This window comes from Indicator indicator, unplaced genomic scaffold (assembly GCF_027791375.1).
Source record: "Indicator indicator isolate 239-I01 unplaced genomic scaffold, UM_Iind_1.1 iindUn_scaffold_65, whole genome shotgun sequence".
Lineage (NCBI taxonomy): Eukaryota > Metazoa > Chordata > Aves > Piciformes > Indicatoridae > Indicator > Indicator indicator.
The window spans coordinates 268672-286525 of NW_026539196.1; the positions used below are offsets into that span (position 1 = coordinate 268672).

The 17854-nt window shown below is 53.4% G+C and overlaps 1 protein-coding gene across 1 annotated transcript; it reads right to left on the reverse strand.

Annotated features, from left to right (window-relative positions):
- Positions 1 to 3693: 3693 nt before the first annotated feature.
- Positions 3694 to 5134, reverse strand: ADRA2B (adrenoceptor alpha 2B). The gene is made up of 3 exons (XM_054398585.1): positions 4517 to 5134; positions 3864 to 4336; positions 3694 to 3736 (listed from the first exon to the last, which is right to left on the reverse strand). The coding sequence occupies exons 1-3, from the start codon at positions 5132 to 5134 to the stop codon at positions 3694 to 3696; spliced, it is 1134 nt and encodes a 377-aa protein (XP_054254560.1).
- Between the last annotated feature and the right edge of the window lie 12720 nt (positions 5135 to 17854).

Genomic DNA, 17854 nt, shown 5'->3' on the forward strand with positions numbered 1-17854 from the left:
CTCAGCCTGCCCTTCCTTGGCCAAAGTGGCCAAATTTGAGGCCAAAACTCTAAAAATAGAAGAAAACATCACTGGAGGCAGCAGCCCTGGCTTTGGACACATCCATCACAGGACATTTCAGCAGGTAATTAATTGGTGTTAATTAAAAGCCCTGGAGCAGCTGTGGCAAGAGCAGGCTGAGACCTGGCCAGAACTCATTGCACCTCCCCACCCCAGTTTGGGTCCTGAGCTTCTCCTCTCAGGCTTGAAACCAGCTCACCACCCAGACAAGGATGCCAGCAATTAACCTTTCTGCTTGATTGACCTCTTGGCCCCTGCTAACAAGGGGACAGCAGCACCACAGCTTCACTGGGGGGTGAGTCACTTGCCCCCAGCAGCCTGGCAGGGGAAGTAAACCCCCCTGCACCCCAGTTTAACCCAATTTAGACCATTCTAACCCAATTTACCCTATTTTTACCCCATTCTACCCCATTTTACCCCATTCTAACCAGTTTTACACCATTTTATCCCACTTTTAACCCATTTTACCCCATTTTAACTCATTTTTCAGAAACACAGCTGCCCCCCAGCAGAATTTCAGTGCTTTTTTTTTTTTTCAGCAGCCCAGATTCTGCTCCAAGTGCAGGGGGGAGGGGAAGGAATCTCCATAGCAACGTGTGGGAGGGCCGGGTGGGGGGGGGTTAGTGGGGGGCAGGGGGGAATAGGGCTGGCAGCAGCATGGGGGAAGGGGCTGGGGGAGGTCCCAGGGGGACATTCTGATTTCCTATGGCATCATGAAAACCTCCTTGGGGCCACATCCAGCACCACAGGACCATGCTCAGACCCCCAGCCCCATAGGACCATACAAGACCATGAGCAGATCCTCATGGGACCATGCCCAGCCCTACAAGACCCACAGGACCATGCTGAGACCCTCAGCCCCACACCCAGACCCAGAGGACCATGCTAGGATCCCGTGCCCAGCCCCACACCACCGTGCCCAGCCCCATAACCCCATGCCCAGCCCCACAGATCCCCATACCCCAACAGGACCACCTCTGGCCCCACCTCTGCTCCCCTCCCCGTGTGGAGCCAGGGGCAGGGGAGCCGCAGCGGGACACGCTGCCAGGGGCCGGGAGCGGGGCCGGCCGGGGCCGGCGGGGAGCCAGCGGCTCGGCGAGCGCGGCCCCGCGGCTCCGGTCCCGGCTTCGTTCACACGACCTCGTCCCACCCCCGGCACCCTCCCAGCGCGCCGGGACGGGCCCGCGGCCACCGGACAGGGAGAAGGGAAGGGAAGGGCTGGGAAAAGGCTTCCCGAAGTGCCGGCGATGGGATGGGGACGGTGGCGCAGGGATGGGGCTGGAGCCAGCGCTGCGGGGCGGCCCCGACCCTGTCCCCGACCCCGTCCCCAGCCCTGCCCCCGCCCCCGGCCCTGTCCCAGCCCCGCCCCCGGCCCTGTCCCCAGCCCCGACCCCGGCCCCGTCCCCAGCCCTGTCCCCGGCCCTGTCCCCAGCCCCGCCCCCAGCCCTGTCCCCAGCCTGTCCCCAGCCCTGTCCCAGCCCTGTCCCCAGCCCCGCCCCCGGCCCTGTCCCCAGCCCTGTCCCCAGCCCTGTCCCAGCCCTGTCCCCAGCCCTGTCCCCAGCCCTGTCCCCGGCCCTGTCCCCAGCCCTGTCCCCAGCCTGTCCCCGCCTGTCCCCGCCTGTCCCCAGCCTGTCCCCAGCCTGTCCCCAGCCTGTCCCTGCCTGTCCCCAGCCTGTCCCCAGCCTGTCCCCTGCCTGTCCCCAGCCTGTCCCCTGCCTGTCCCCTGCCTGTCCCCTGCCTGTCCCCAGCCTGTCCCCAGCCTGTCCCCAGCCTGTCCCCAGCCTGTCCCCAGCTGTCCCCTGCCTGTCCCCAGCCTGTCCCCAGCCTGTCCCCAGCCTGTCCCCTGCCTGTCCCCAGCCTGTCCCCAGCCTGTCCCCAGCCTGTCCCCTGCCTGTCCCCAGCCTGTCCCCTGCCTGTCCCCTGCCTGTCCCCAGCCTGTCCCCAGCCTGTCCCCTGCCTGTCCCCAGCCTGTCCCCAGCCTGTCCCTGCCTGTCCCCTGCCTGTCCCCCACCTGTCCCCAGCCTGTCCCCAGCCTGTCCCTGCCTGTCCCCAGCCTGTCCCCAGCCTGTCCCTGCCTGTCCCCAGCCTGTCCCCAGCCTGTCCCTGCCTGTCCCTGCCTGTCCCCAGCCTGTCCCCAGCCTGTCCCAGCCCTGTCCCCGGCCCTGTCCCCAGCCCTGTCCCCTGCTGATGGGGGCACTCGAACCTCAGTGTGGGGCAGTGGTGTGGGTACTGGTGTGGGTCACTCCATAGTCCTCATGGTCAAGATGACCTTCAAAGGTCCCTTCCAACCTGATGCATTCTGTGATTCCATACTGGTGTGGCACCCTGTGTACTGGTGTAGACCATTGAGTTATGAAGCACCAGTGAGGGGCATGATGCCCTGGTGAGGGTCACAATGCTACTGTTAGAGCCATGATACCCTAGCATGGGTCTTGATGCCACCGCCTTGCTCCCATTGTTGGGGTCATGATGCCCCAGTGAGGGGCACTGCATGCCACTGCAGGCCACTGCGTGCCACGACAGCACCAAGGGTCACAGGGTGGTCACAAGGAGTCAGGACACCCTGCCTGGGGCACAATGCTCCACTGTGACCATGGCCACACCATGGAGGGCATGGTGGTGTAGATCACAACATGCTAGGGTGGGTCACAACCCCCTCATGGTCCCTGGCACGTCACCCTCACCCTGGGTGGGCAGCACAACCCTGTGCCTGTGAATCTTTCCCCCCTGCCTCCTTCGGGGCCCCTGCTCAGGGTCCCCGGTGCCAGCCTCTGTGCCCATCCCCTGTTGGTGTCTCCCAACAGCAGGCTCTGTCCTCCTCAGGGTGCCCCAGTGCCAGGCTCTGTCCTTGTTCCCTGTCAGGGCCCTTGATGCCAGGCTCTGTCCCCATCCTTTATCAGTGTCCCTGGTGCCAGGCTCTGGCCCCATCCTCCACTGGGTAACCAACCCTGGACTCCGTCCCTGTCCCCTACCAGGTCACCAATGCCAGACTCTATCCCCATACCCTGACACCAGGCTCTGTCCCTGTGCCCTGCCAGGATCCCCAGGCCCTGGGTTCTGTCCCTGTCGCTGCTGGGTTCAGTGTCCTTAGGGCCAGCAGCTGCAGAGGGTCACTTTTGGGGCCATTTGGGGTTTTTTTTTTGGTTCCTGTTATTTATTCCTTCGCTGCCAGCAATGTCCTCCCTGAGACATTGTGTTCCTGCTCCACTGCCACCAGAGGCCACACTGCTTGTCCCCAGCTGTCCTTGGGGACAGAGCTGGACACACACACACAGCATTACCACGACCCCTCTTGTGTCCCCTCCCTGCACAAAAAGTGACATTTTTGTTCTTATTACAAAATAGCTTTTATTGGGAAAGGGCTGAGGTGGCACCACCTCGGGGTGGGCATTGGCTGGGATGCCACTGGGCTTGGGGACAGGGGGATGGGAGGGTGGCACATCCCTTCCATGGTGATGCTTCCCTTCCATGGTGGCACAGCCCTTTGCTGGTGGCACATCCCTTCCATGGTAGCACGTCCATTTGTTGGTGGCACATCCCTTCCATGGTGGCACATCCCTATCCCTTCCATGGTGGCACATCCCTTTCACGGTGCCACATCCCTTTGCTCCCCACACCAAGCCTTCATGGAAGTCAGGCAGAGAAAGAAGGCAGTGATGACCGGAAGCCCCTCCGTGTCACGTTGGGGGGACACATCAAAGTCATCTGCAGACCCAAGGGTTGAGCAGAGGCAGGAGGAGGAAGAAGGCAGGGGGCGGCCAGAGTCCCTCCCCAGAGGCGCTCAGCAGGGCGTGGGGGCTGGGCGGCGGCGGCAGAGGAGGCGTCGGAAGGCTGCACGGAAGTCCTGGTTGAAGATGGTGTAGATGAGAGGGTTGAGAGAGCTGTTCAGGTACCCAACCCAGAAGAAGAACTGGAAGACACCGTCGGGGACCTTGCAGCGGTGGGGACAGAGGGCACCCAGGCTGTAGAGGAAGAAGAAGGGGAACCAGCAGAGCACGAAGGCGCCGATGACCACGGCCAGCACGAAGGTGAAGCGCTGCTCCCTGTTCAGCTGAGCCTTCCTCCGCCAGGCGCTCAGCGCCGGCAGCCCCCGCGCCAGCACCACCTGCCCCGACCTGGTGGCCAGGGTGTCCCTGGGCTGTGCCCTGGGCTGTGGGGAGGGCTCTGTCCCAGCGTTCAGAGTGTCCTTGGGCTGTGCCCTGGGCTGTCCCCTGGGCTGTGGGGCTGGCCCAGTCCCAGTGCTGGGGGACACTGGGGGCTCCCCAGGGCTCAACAGCTCATCCGGGTTGGGCAGTGGGCAGGTGCCCGCGGGCTGGGCGCTGCTGGGCAGTGGTGGTGTTGGTACGGTGGCAGTGGTGGCACTGGCAGTGGTGGCAGTGGCAGTGGCAGTGGTGGCAGTGGCGGCAGTGGCAGCAGTGGCAGCGGTGGCAGCGGTGGCAGCAGTGGCTGTGGCAGCAGTGCGGGCGCGGTGGCGGCGCCTGGCGATCAGGTAGATGCGGAGGTAGACCAGGACCATGATGAGGCAGGGGGCGAAGAAGGAGCCCACGCTGGAAGAGAGGACGTACCAGGCCTCCTCGTTCAGCCGGCACTGAGGCCTCTCCTCGCCGGCCGCTGCCTTCCGCTCGCCCTGGTAGAGCAGGGGCGGGAGGGAGATGATGGCAGCGATGGTCCAGACCAGCAGGATGCTGAGCTTGACGCGGCGCGGGGTGCGGCACGGCACGGCCCTGCTGACCGCCCAGTACCGGTCCAGGCTGATGGCGCAGAGGTGCACGATGGAGGAGGTGCAGAAGAGGACGTCCAGCGCCAGGTAGAGCTGGCACCAGGCCTGCTGGAAGTACCAATAGCCCAGCAGCTCGTTGGCCAGGGAGAAGGGGATGATGAGGGTGGCCACCAGGATGTCGGCGGCCGCCAAGGACACCAGGAAGAGGTTCTGGGGCGCCCGCAGCGAGCGGCTGCTGAGCACGGCCAGGATCACCAGGCCGTTGCCCGCCACGGTGAAGAGCACCAAGAAGGTGATGATGGCGGCGATGGTGGCCGCGGCTTGCACGGAGTAGCCGCCCCGGGGCCCCTCCATGGCTGCAGGCGAGGGCTCAGCGCCGCCCCGGAGAGCGGAGGGAGCGGCCCGAGGGCTGCCGGCGGACACCGGGGGCCATGCTGCCTGCGCTGCCTGCAGGGCTGTCTGCCCTGCCCGCACCCTTGTCCTGCCTGCTGCTCCCCTGCTCTGCCTTGGTCCCTCCTGCTGCCTGCACCCCTGCGCTGCCTGCTCTGCCTTGGTCCCTCCTGCTGCCTGCACCCCTGCGCTGCCTACTCTGCCTTGGTCCCTCCTGCTGCCTGCACCCCTGCGCTGCCTGCTCGGACCTCTGCCTGCAATCCCTCCTGCCCCCTGCCCCCCTGCCCGGACCTCTGCCCGCACCCCTGCCCTTCCTGCAGGTTCCTACCGATGTCTGCACCCCTGCCCTGCTTGGGTCCCTACTGCTTCCCGCACCTTTGCCCTGCCTGCAATCCCTCCTGCTGCCTGACCTCTGCCTGCACCCCTGCCCTGCCTGCACCCCCCTACCCTGCCGGCAGCTCCGCGTGCTGCCCGCCCCCTGCCCGTTCCCGTGCCCCCTTGCCCTGCCCTGCCCTCACCCTACCTCCCGGTGCCGCCGCCGGTGCCGCCGGGCTCTGCGCTGCCGGGCGCCGCCTCCGCGGGGTTTTAAGCGGACGTGGGGGCTCGGGGGTGGGGGTGCCGGAGCCACCGCCCCTGGGGCGGAACCGGGGACACCACCGGCTGCTGGCGGGGCCGAGCTCCGCTCCGGGCTCCGCTGCCCCTCGTCACGGCACCCACATCGCTCCCTTAGTACCCATGGCCTTCCCCAGCACCCGCATCCCTCCCTGGTACCCAGGTCCCTCCCCTGGCACCCATCTGCTCCTCTGGTATCCCCTTTCCTCCCTCCCTCTCTGGTTCCTGCATCCCCCCTCCAGTGCCCACAGCCCTTCCCTGGTACCTATGCCCCTCTCCCAACACCCCCATCCCTCCCTGGAGCCTGCATCCCATCTGGGTTCCCACATCCCTCTCTGGCACCCACATCCCTCTACCTCAACCCACGACCCTCCCCTGGCACCTCCATCTCTTGTCCAGCACCTTCATCACTCCTTTCCTGACACCTGTGTCCTCCTCAGGACCTTCTTCCCTTTTCTGGCATCCACATCCTCCCCTGCTACCCCTTACCCAGTACCCACGTCCCTCACTGGCACCTCTGTCTCCTCTCCAGCACCCACATGATCCCCATACCCCCCCTGGCACTCATGCCCTCCTGGGCACCCACATCACTTCCTCAGCAGCCATGTGCTATCCCCAGCAGCCTGGCACCCACAGCACCCTCCCCAGTGTCTCCCTCTCTCCCTGATACCCCCCACCCAGCACCCACATCCCCCTCTGGTACCCACATTGCTCACTTAGCACCCTGTGGCCCTTCACAGCACCCCCATCCTCCCCTGGTACCTCCATCCCCCTCCCTGGCACCCACAGCCCACCTGGTACCTCACTCCCTCTCTGATACCCACACCCCTGCTACCTGTGCCCCTTCCTTGGCACCTCCATCTCTTTCCCAGCACCCACACCCCTCCTTCCCTCCCTGGCACCCACATACTTCTCTGGTACCCCCTCCTCTCACTGCCACCCCCTCCATCACCCACCTCCCTCCCTGGCACTCCCAGTGCTCCATCCCATGTCCCTCCTTCCCTCCCTCATACCCAGCACCCACAGCCCTCCTGGCACCTGTGTCCCCTTGCCCACCATCCACAGCTCTCCCTGGCACCCCTTACCCCTGTGCCCCCCCAGCACAAACATCCTCACACTTCTCAGCTGCCCTGCACCCCCCCCCCCCCCCCCCCCCGTTTCCCCTTCCCCACTCCCAACCCCAGGAGCCCCCCCCCCAGCTCCAGGCTCTTTCTCACTCCTTTATTGTTTTATTGAGGCTAGGGGCAGCACTTGCCAGCCCCTCAGCACCACTTTAGAGGGACCCCAGTGCCCCCCACCCTGTGGGGTGCCAACCCCAGCACCCCCCAGCTCCTCCTGTTCACCCCCCCGTTTTGTGTCCCAATCTGGGGGTTTGGGGGGGGGCTCTACCCCTCTCCCCTGAGTGCTGAGGAGGCCTTGGGAGCATTTTGAAGCCCCTGCTGGTGGCTCATGGCAGCTGCACAGCCACCAGCTCAGCAGGGCTGGGGCTGTGCCTGGGGGGGCTGAGGGGGGAATTGAGGCAGGGAGTGGGCTGGGAAGGTGCCTTGGGGCCCTGCTGCCACCCTCAGCCCCTGACCAACACCACAGGAAGGTGCCAGGGGGGTTAAACCCTGCTGGGTGCTGCTGGTGCCAGTTTGACTCAGGAGCCTCCTCCCCTCCCCAGCACCCTCCTGCTGCAGGCAAGAGGCAGGACTGGGGACAAGGGGACAGAAGGACAGACTGCCCCAGCCCCCAGGCTGCTGTCCCATGGATCCCACCCCCTCCACCACCTTCTCCTCCTCTGCTCCAAGCCTTCCAGTGGGGGAAGGTCAAACCCTGGGCCCTGCAGGGTGAGGGGGAAGGACTCAGTCACCTCTTGGGAGCATTTAGGGCAAAACCCTGCCCCATGCCACCCTCCAGCCCCTTCCTGGGCTGGCATCCACCTCCCTTCTCTCTGTGTCACCACCCTGAGCTCTGTGGCTCTCCCTGAGCCCCCCTGGCTGGGGGGTGATGGTGCCAGTGATGGTTCCAGCCCTGAGCAGGGCTCTCCCATTTCAGATCAGCCTGGCAGCTCCTTCCAGCTCCACCTGTGGCTCACAGATGCCCAGGAAGTCGATGTCCTCCCTGGTGCCAGCATGGGGGGACAGCTGCAGAAGTGCCTCCCCTGTGGGGCTTTGCTTCAGGTAGGCCTCCAGGGACTTCAGCAGCTGCTTTGGTTTCTTTTTGGTGGCAAGTTCCAGCTCTGGGGAGGGCAGAGGGAAAGGTGTGAGGAGGGAGAGCCAAGTCTGGATGCTGTCAGGGAGGCTGAATGCTCCCAGGGGGAGGTCTGCAGCCCCTGTCCCAAAGTGTCCCAGCAGCAAAGGGCACAACTGTGGCTCAGAACCACAGAACCCTACAGCTGTTGGGGATGGAAGAGACCTTGGAGCTCATCAGGGCCAACCTCTCCCCTGGAGCTCACAACCACCACCACTGCTGCTGAGCCACTGCCACCAACCCACAGCCTTCACCCCCAGCAGTCTCTGCCACCCCTCTGGGGATGGATCACAGGTGTCAGGGGTTGGAAGGGACCTCTGGAGATCTTGGAGTCCAAGCCCCTGCCAGAGCAGGAGCAGAGAACCCAGCACAGGTCACACAGGAACACATCCAGACAGGGCTGGAAAGGCTCCAGAGCAGGAGACTCCACAACCTCTCTGGGCAGCCTGCTCCAGGGCTCTGGGACCCTCATAGTGCAGAAGTTCCTCCTCATGTTGAGGTGGAACCTCCTGTGCTGAGTTTCTATCCATTGCCCCTTGGCCTATCCCAGGGCACAGTGAGCAGAGCCTGGCCCCTGCCTCCTGCCCCCCAGCCCTCAGCTCTTTGATCAGATCCCTCTCAGCCTTCCCATCTCCAGACTCCACCACTGCCCTGGGCAGCCTGGGCCAGGCCCTGAGAACTCTTCCTAGGAAGAAATTGTTCCTCATGTCCAACCCAAACCTCCCCTGACACAGCCTGAGGCCATTTCCTCTCATTCTGTCACTTGTTCCCTGGGAGCAGAGCCCAACCCCCCCTGGCTCCAGCCTCCTCTCAGGAGCTGTAGAGAGCAATGAGGTCTCCCTCAGCCTCCTCTTCTCCAGCCTCAACCCCCCCAGCTCCCTCAGCTGCTCCTCCCCAGCCTCTTCTCCAGACCCTTCCCCAGCTCTGTTCCCTTCTCTGGCCCTGCTCCAGCCCTCAAAGTCCTTCTGGCACTGAGAGCCCAACCCTGACCCCAGGCTTCCAGCTGTGGCCTCCCCTGTGCCCAGCCCAGGGGCACCATCATGCCTACAGACCTCCTGGCTTGATCCAGGCTTGTGAGGAGCCAGCAGCTGGGGGCAGCCTTCCCCACAGCAAACAAGCCCACTGCTCATTTAGCCCTCACTAATTAGTAGTCTCAGCACCTCCCCTAAGCTCTTCACTGCTCACAGGACTTGATGCAACCACCCAGCACGATGGGAGAGAGCTGGGGGAGGGCAGGAGTGTCCCTCTGTGTGACCCACTGTGACACAGCAGCCCCAGACCACAGCAGGAGCTTCCATGAGGAGAAGCAGCCCCCAGCAGGGAGCTGGCTTCAGAGAGTCATGGAATGGGTTGGGTTGGAAGGGACCTCAAAGCTCATCCAGCTCCAAGCCCCTGCCATGGGCAGGGACACCTCCCACCAGCCCAGGCTGCTCAAGGCCTCATCCAGCCTGGCCCTGAACACCTCCAGGCAGGAGGCAGCCACAGCCTCCCTGGGCAACCTGTGCCAGAGCCTCCCAGGCTGCTGGGGGGAGGGGGGGAAGGTTGAAGGATGCAGGTTGGGGCTTCCTGAGCTGCTACAGCCCCTGAGGGTTGGGCTCAGCAGGACAGCAGGGTGCTGCGAAGCTGCTGAGTTGGTCCTCTGGCTGTGAGTTTTCCTCAGTGGGGACAAGAGGAGGAAGTAGCGAGGGGGGATAGAACGTATTGGCATACAGGCGAAGAGAAGTTCGTGAAGAAGAAAGAAGAGTAGAGGAAGAGGACGAGAAGGGAAGAAGGAGAGAAAGAAGGAGAAGAGAAAGAGGAAGAAAGAAGGAGAGAAGAAAGAAGAAGAAGAAGAGAGAAGAGAAGAGAAGAAGAGAGAAGAGAAGAAGAAAGAGAGAAGAAGAGAAGAAGAGAAGAAAGAAGAGAAGAAGAAGAGAAGAAGAGAAGAAGAGAAGAGAAGAAGAGAAGAAGAAGAAGAAGAAGAGAAGAAAGAAGAGAAGAAAGAAGAAGAAGAGAAGAAGAAGAGAAGAAGAAGAAGAGAGAAGAAGAAGAGAAGAAGAAGAAGAAGAGAAGAAAGAGAAGAAGAAGAGAGAAGAAGAGAAGAGAGAAGAAGAAGAAGAAGAGAAAGAGAAGAAGAAGAGAGAAGAAGAAGAGAAGAAGAAGAGAAGAGAGAAGAAGAGAAGAAGAAGAAGAGAGAAGAGAGAGAAGAGAAGAGAAGAAGAGAAGAAGAAGAAAGAAGAAAGAAGAGAAGAAGAAGAGAGAGAAGAGAAAGAGAAGAAGAGAAGAAGAAGAAGAAGAAGGAAAGAGAGAGAAGAGAAGAGAAGAAGAGAAGAAGAGAAGAGAAGAGAAGAAGAAGAAGAGAAGAAGAGAAGAAGAGAAGAAGAAAGAAGAGAGAAAGAAGAAGAAGAAGAAGAAGAGAAGAAGAAGAGAAGAGAAAGAGAGAGAAGAAGAGAGAAGAGAAGAAGAAGAAGAAGAGAAGAGAAGAAGAGAAGAAGAAGAGAAGAAGAGAAGAGAAGAAGAAGAGAAGAGAAGAGAAGAAGAGAAGAAGAAGAGAGAAGAAGAGAAGAAGAGAGAAGAGAAGAAGAAAGAAGAGAAGAGAAGAAGAGAGAGAGAAGAAGAAGAAGAGAAAGAAGAGAGAAGAAGAGAAGAAGAGAAGAAGAAGAGAAAGAGAGAAGAAGAAGAAGAAGAGAAGAGAGAAGAGAAGAAGAAAGAGAAGAAAGAAGAGAAGAAGAAGAGAAGAGAGAAGAAGAAGAGAGAAGAAGAGAAGAAAGAAGAAGAGAAGAGAGAGAAGAAGAGAGAAGAGAGAAGAAGAAAGAAGAGAGAAGAGAGAGAAGAAGAAGAAGAGAAGAAGGAAGAGAAGAGAAGAGAAGAGAAAGAAGAGAGAGAAGAGAAGAAGAGAGAAGAAGAAGAGAAGAAGAGAGAAGAAGAGAAAGAAGAGAAGAAGAAGAAGAGAAGAAGAGAGAAGAGAAGAAGAGAAGAAGAGAAGAGAGAAGAAGAAGAGAAGAGAAGAAGAAGAGAAGAAGAGAAGAGAAGAAGAAGAGAAGAGAAGAAGAGAAGAAGAAGAGAAGAAGAAGAAGAGAGAAGGAAGAAGAGAAGAGAGAAGAAGAGAAGAGAAGAAGAGAGAAGAAGAAGAGAAGAAGAGAGAAGAGAAGAGAAGAAGAGAAGAAGAAGAGAAGAGAAGAAGAGAGAAGAGAGAAGAAGAGAAGAGAAGAAGAAGAAGAGAGAAGAGAAGAAGAGAGAAGAAGAAGAAGAGAAGAAGAGAAGAAGAAGAAGAAGAGAAGAAGAGAGAAGAAGAGAGAAGAGAGAAGAAGAAGAAGAGAAGAGAGAGAAGAAGAAGAGAAGAGAAGAAGAAGAGAAAGAAGAAGAAGAGAAGAGAGAAGAGAAGAAGAGAGAGAGAAGAAGAGAAGAGAAGAGAAGAAGAGAAGAAGAGAAGAAGAAGAGAGAGAGAAGAAGAGAAGAAGAGAAGAGAAGAAGAGAAGAAGAAGAGAAGAGAAGAAGAAGAGAGAGAAGAAGAAGAGAAGAAGAGAAGAAGAAGAAGAGAGAGAAGAAAGAAGAGAGAAGAAGAAGAAGAAGAGAAGAGAAGAGAGAAGAGAAGAGAAGAAGAGAAGAGAAGAAGAGAAGAGAAGAAGAGAAGAAGAAGAGAGAAGAAGAAGAGAAGAGAAGAAGAAGAGAGAAGAAGAGAAGGAGAGAAGGAAGAGAAAGAAGAAGAGAAGAAGAGAAGAGAAGAGAAGAGAAGAAGAAGAAAGAGAAGAAGAAGAAGAGAGAGAAGAAGAAGAAGAAGAAGAAGAGAAGAAGAGAGAAGAGAAGAAGAAGAAGAGAGAAGAAGAGAAGAAGAAGAGAAGAGAAGAGAAGAAGAGAAGAGAAGAAGAAGAAGAAGAAGAGAAGAGAGAAGAGAAGAAAGAAGAAGAAGAGAAGAAGAAGAGAAGAGAAAGAAGAAGAAGAAGAAGAAGAGAAGAGAAGAAAGAGAAGAAGAAGAGAAGAAGAAGAAGAGAAGAGAAGAAAGAAGAGAAGAAGAGAAGAAGAAGAGAAGAAAGAAGAAGAGAGAAGAAGAAGAAGAAAGAAGAAGAGAGAAGAAGAAGAGAAGAGAAGAGAAGAGAAGAAAGAAGAAGAGAAGAAGAAGAGAGAAGAAGAAGAAGAGAGAAGAAGAGAAGAAAGAGAAGAAGAAGAAGAAGAAGAAGAGAAGAAAGAAGAGAAGAAGAAGAGAAGAAGAAGAAAGAAGAAGAAGAAGAGAAGAAAGAAGAGAAGAAGAAGAAGAAGAAAGAAGAAGAAGAAGAGAGAAGAAAGAAGAAGAGAAGAAGAAGAAAGAAGAGAAGAGAAGAAGAAGAAGAGAAGAAGAGAAGAGAAAGAAGAGAAGAAGAGAAGAAAGAAGAAGAAGAGAGAGAAGAGAAGAAGAAGAAAGAAGAAGAAGAAGAGAAGAAGAGAAGAAAGAAGAAGAAAGAAGAAAGAAGAAGAAGAGAAAGAAGAAGAGAAGAAGAAGAGAAGAAGAAAGAAGAGAAGAAAGAGAAGAAGAGAAGAGAAAGAAGAAAGAGAAGAAAGAAGAAGAAGAAGAGAAAGAAGAGAAGAAGAAAGAAGAGAAGAAGAAGAGAAGAAGAAGAAGAAGAGAAGAAGAAGAAGAGAAAGAAGAAGAAGAAGAAGAAAGAAGAAGAAGAGAAGAAGAGAAGAAAGAAGAGAAGAAGAAGAAGAGAAGAAGAGAAGAAGAGAGAAGAGAAGAAGAAGAGAAGAAAGAAGAAGAAGAGAAGAAAGAAGAGAAGAAGAGAAGAAGAAGAAAGAAGAGAAGAAGAGAAGAAGAAGAAGAAGAAGAGAAGAAGAGAAGAAGAAGAAAGAAAGAAGAAGAAGAAGAGAAGAGAAAGAAGAAGAAAGAAGAAGAAAGAGAAGAAGAGAAGAAGAAGAGAAGAAGAAGAAGAAAGAAGAGAAGAAGAAGAAGAAAGAAGAAGAAGAAAGAAGAGAAGAAGAGAAAGAAGAAGAAGAAGAAGAGAAGAAGAAGAGAAAGAAGAAGAAGAGAAGAAGAGAAGAAGAAGAGAAGAAAGAAGAAGAAGAAGAAGAAGAAAGAGAAGAAGAAGAGAAGAAGAAGAAGAAGAGAAGAAGAAGAGAGAGAAGAAGGAAGAGAAAGAAGAGAAGAAGAAGAGAAAGAAGAAGAAGAGAAGAAGAAGAGAAAGAAAGAAGAAGAAGAAAGAAGAAGAAGAAGAAGAAGAGAAGAAGAAGAGAAGAAGAGAAGAGAAGAAGAAGAAAGAAGAAGAGAAGAAGAGAAGAAGAAAGAAGAAGAGAAGAAGAAGAAGAAGAGAAGAAGAGAAGAGAGAAAGAGAAGAAGGAGAAGAGAAGAAGAGAAGAAGAAGAGAGAAAGAGAGAAGAGAGGAAGAAGAGAAGAGAAGAGAAGAGAAGAAGAAGAGAGAAAGAAGAGAAGAAGAAAAGAAGAGAGAAGAAGAGAAGAAAGAAGAAGAAGGAAGAAGAAGAAGAGAAGAGAGAGAAGAAGAGAGAAGAAGAGAAGAAGAGAAGAGAGAGAAGAAGAAGAAGAGAAAGAGAGAAGAAGAAGAAAAGAAGAGAAAGAAGAAGAAGAAGAGAGAAGAAGAAGAAGAAAGAAGAAGAGAAAAGGAGAGAGAGAAGGGAAGAAGAGAAAGAGAGAGAAGAAAGAAGAAGAGGAAGAAGAAGAGAGAGAAGAGAGAAGAAGAGAGAAGAAGAGAAAGAAGAGAAAGAGAAGAAGAGAAGGAGAAGGGAAGAAGAAGAGAAGAAGAAAGAGAAGAAGAGAAGAGAAGGAAGAAGAAGAGAAGAAGAAGAGAAGAAGAGAGAAAGAAGAGAAGAGAAGAAGAAGAAGAAGGAGGAAAGAAGAAGAAGAAGAAGAAGGAGAGAAGGAGAAAAGAGGAAAGAGGAAGAAGAAGGGAAAAGAGAAGAGAAAGAAGAAGAAGGAGAAGAAGAAGAGAAAGAAGAAAGAGAAAAGAAGAGGAGAGAAAGAGAGAAAGAGGAAGAGAAGAGAAAGAAGAGAAGAAGGAAGGAAGAGAAGGAAGAAAGAAAGAGAAGAGAGAAGGAAGAAGGAGAGGAGAAAGAAGAGAGAGAAGAAAGAGAGAAAGAAGGAGAGAAGAAGAAGAGAAGAGAAAGGAGAAGAAGAAGAGAGAGCGAGAGAGAAGAGAAGAAGAGAGAAGAAGAAGAAGAAGAAGAAGGAAGAGAAGAAAAGGAAGAGGAAAAGAGAAGAGAAGAGAAGAAAGAAGAAAGAATCGGAGAGAAGGAGAAAGAGAGAAAGAAAGAAGAGGAAGAAGAAGAAGGAGAAAGAGGAAGGAGGTAATGAGAAGGAGAGAAGAAAGAAGAAGAGGAGAAGAAGAAGAAGGAAAGAGAGGAGAGAGAGAAGAGAAAGAAAAGAAGAGGGAAAGGAAGAGAAGGAGAAAGAAGAAAGAAGAAGAAAGGAGAGAGGAAAGAAAAGAAGAGGGAAGAGGAGATAAGAAGAGGAAGAGGAGAAGAAGAGAGAAAGGAAGAGAGAGAGAAAAGAGAAGGAGAGAAGAAAAGAGAAGAGAGAAAGAAAGGAAGAGAAGAGAGGAAAGAGAAGGAAGAAAGAAGGAGAGAGAGAAGGAGAAAGAGGAAGAAAGAAAGAAGAGGAAGAGGAGAGGAAGAAGAGAAGAAAGAAAAGAAGAGAAAGAGAAGAATGAGAAAGAAGAAAGAAAGAGGAAGAAGAAAGAGGAAGAAGAGAAGGAAGAGAAGAAGAGAGAAAAGAAGAGAGAAGAGAAAAGAAGGAGAGAAAGAAGGAAAGAAGAGGAGAAAGAAGAGAAGAAGAAGAAAAGAAGAAGAAGGAGGAGGAAAGGAAGAAAGGAAGAAGAGAAGAGAAGAAGAAAGAAAGAGGAGAGAAGAAAGAAGAGAGAAAAGAAGGAGAAGAGAAAAAGAGAGAAAGAGAAGAGAAGAAGAGGAAAGGAGGAGAAGAAGAGAGAAGAAAAGAGAAAGAAAGAAGAAGAAGAAGAGAAAGAAGAAGAAGAAAGAAGAAGGAGTAGAGAAAGAGAGAAGAAGGAAGAAAGAGAAAGAAAGAAGAGAGAGAAGAAAAGAGGAAGAAGAAGAAAGAAGAGATAGAGAAGGAAGAGAAAGGGAAAGAGAAGAGAAAAAGAGGAAGGAGAGAAGAGAGAAGGGAAGAGAAGAAGAGGAAGAAGAAAGAAGAAGAGAAGAGAATAGAAAGAAGAAAGAGAAGAAGAAGAACAGGAGAGATGGAAGAGAAGAAAAGAGAAGAGGAAGAAGAAAAGGAATGAAAAGGAAAGAAGAGAAGGAGGAAAGAAAAAGAAGAAGAAGAAGAGTAGAAGGGAGAAAAGAGAAAGAAAGAAGAAGAGAGAGAAGAAGAAGAAAGAAAGGAAAGAGAAGAAAGGAGAAAGAAGAAGGAAAGAAGGAAAGTGAGAAAGAAAAGAGAGAAAGGAAGAGAAAGAAGGAAGGAAAGGAAAGAGAGAAGAAGAGACGAAAGAGAAGAAGGAAGGAAGAGACAGAGAAGAGAAGAAGAAGGAGAAGGAAGAGAGGAAAGAGGAGAGAGAGCAGGAGAAGAAGAGAAAGAGAAGGAAGAGAAGGAAGAAGAAGAGACAGAGGAAGAAGAAAGAAGAAGAGAGAAGAGAAGAAGATGGATAGAGAAGAAGAAGATGAAGAAGAAGAAGAGGAAAGAGAGAAGAAGAGAAGAGAGAAGAAAGGAAGAAGAAGAGAAGAAGAAAGGAAGAAGAAAGGAGGAAGAGAATAAGAAGAAAGGAGAAGAGGAGAAGAGAAGAAGGGAAGAGAGAAGAAAGAAGAAGAGGAAGAGAAAGAGAGGAAGAGACGGAGAAAAGAGAAAGGAAGAAGAAGAAGAGAAGGAAGAGAAGAGAAGAAGAGAAGAGAGAAAGAAGAAGAAGAAGGAGAGAGAAGAGATGGAAGAAAAGAGAGAAGAAGAGGAGAAGAAAGAAGAAAGAGAAGAAGGAAAGATGGAAGAGAGGAAGAAGAAGAGAGAAGGAGAGAGGAAGAGAGAGAGAAGGGAAAGAGAGAAGAAGGAGAGAGAGGAAGAGAGGAAGGAGAGAAGAAAGAAGAGAGAAGAGAAGGAGGAAGAAGAGAAGAAGGAGGAGAAGAAGAAGAAGAAGAAGAGAGAGAAGAAGAAGAGAAGAGGAGAGAGAGGAAGAGAAGAGAAGAGAGAAGAAAGAAGAAGAGAAGAAGGAAAGAAGAAGGAAAGAAAGAAGAGAAGAGAAGGAAGAAGAGAAGAAGGAAGAGAGAAGAAAGGAGAGGAGGAAGAAGAGAAGAAAGAAGAAGAAGGAAGAGAAGAAGAAGAAAGAGAGAGAAGAGAAGAGAAGAAGAAGAGAAGAAGGAAGAGAGAGGAAAGAGAAGAAAAGAGAAGAGAAGGAGGAGAAGAAGAGAGAAGAAAGAGAAGAAGAAGAGAAAGAAAGGAGAAGGAAGAAGAGGAGGAAGAAAAAGAGAGAGAGGAGAAGAAGAAAGAGAGAGAGAGAAAAGGAGAGAAGAGAAGTAGGAAAGAAGAGAAGAAAGAAGGAGAAGAAGAAGAGAAGAAGAGAGAGAGAAGAGGAGGAGAAGAAGTAAGAGAAAGAAGAAAGGGAGAAAGAAGAGAAGATAAGGAGGAGAGAGAGGAGAGAAGAGAAGAAGGAGGAGAAAGGGGAAGGAGGAAAGAAAGAAGACGAGGAGAACGGAGAAGGAGAAAGAGGAGGGAGAAGGAAAGAAAAGGAGAAGAAAGAAAGAAGGGAAGAGAAGAATGCGAGAAAGAGGAAAGAAGGAGGAGAAGAGAAGAAGGAGGAGAGAAGAATAGAAAGAGGAGAGGAAGAAAGAAGAGAAGAGAGAAAGAGAAGAGAGAGATAGAGAGAGGAAAGAGGAAGAAAGAAGAGGAGATGAGAGAGAAAGGAAGAAGAAAGAAGAGGAGAAGAAGGAGAAGGGGAAAGAAGAAAGGAGAAGGAAGGACAGAGAAAGAGAGAAAGAAGAGAACAGAAGAAGAAGAAAGAAGAAAGAGAAGAGAGGAAGAAGAAAGAAAGAGAGAGAAAGGGAGAGAGTGAAGAGAAGAGGAGAAAGAAAGAAGAGGAGAAGAAGAGAACAGAGGAAGGAATAGAGAAAGGACGAAGGGGGAGGAAGAGAGAGAAGGGAAAGGAAGGGAGAGGAAAGAGGAAGAGGAAGAAAGAAGAAGAAGAAGGCAGAGAAGAGAAGAGAAAGGGGAAGAGAGAGGAGAGATAGGAGGAGAGAAGAGAGAGGAATGAGATGGAGAAGGAAGAAGGGGGTAGAAGGCAAGGGAGAAGAAAGAGATGAGAGGGAGAAGAAGGAGGAGAGGGAGAGGGGAGGAGGAGGGAGGAAGGAGGGAAGAGGGGAGGAAGAGACAGGGAGGAGAGGGGGGAAGAGAAGAAAGAGGAGGAAGGAAAGGAGGGAGAAGGAGGGATGGAAGAGGGGAAAGAAGAGTGAAGAGAAGAGATAGGAGAGAACTCCAGCCCAGGTGAGGAAGGAGTGGTGAAGAGATGAAGAGAGAGAGAGAGAAGAGGGTGAAGAGGAGAGGAGAAGAAGAGAAGGAAGAAGAGGAAGGAGAGAAAGAGGAGAGAGGAGGGGAGAAGAAGACGGGAGAGGGAGGAGGGGAAGAAGGTGAAGGGAGGAAGGGGGAATGAGGAGAGAAAGGAGGAGGGGGGGGAAGAGAGAGAGAAGGGGAGAAGAGAGGAAGCGAAGGAGGAAGGAGAAAGAGAGGAAGGAGAGAGGAGGGAGCGAGGGAATGGAGGGAGAGAAGAAGAGGGGAAGAAGGAAGAGAGGGGGGGGGAGGGAAGGGAAGGAGGGAAGGGAGGGGAGAAGGGGAGGAGGATAGAGAGGGGGGAAGAGGAAGGAGGGAGGGGGGGGGGGGAAGGGGGGGGGGAGAGGAAGGAGGGAAGGGGAGGAGGAGAGGAGGGGGAAGAGAAGGGGGAGGGGGAAGGG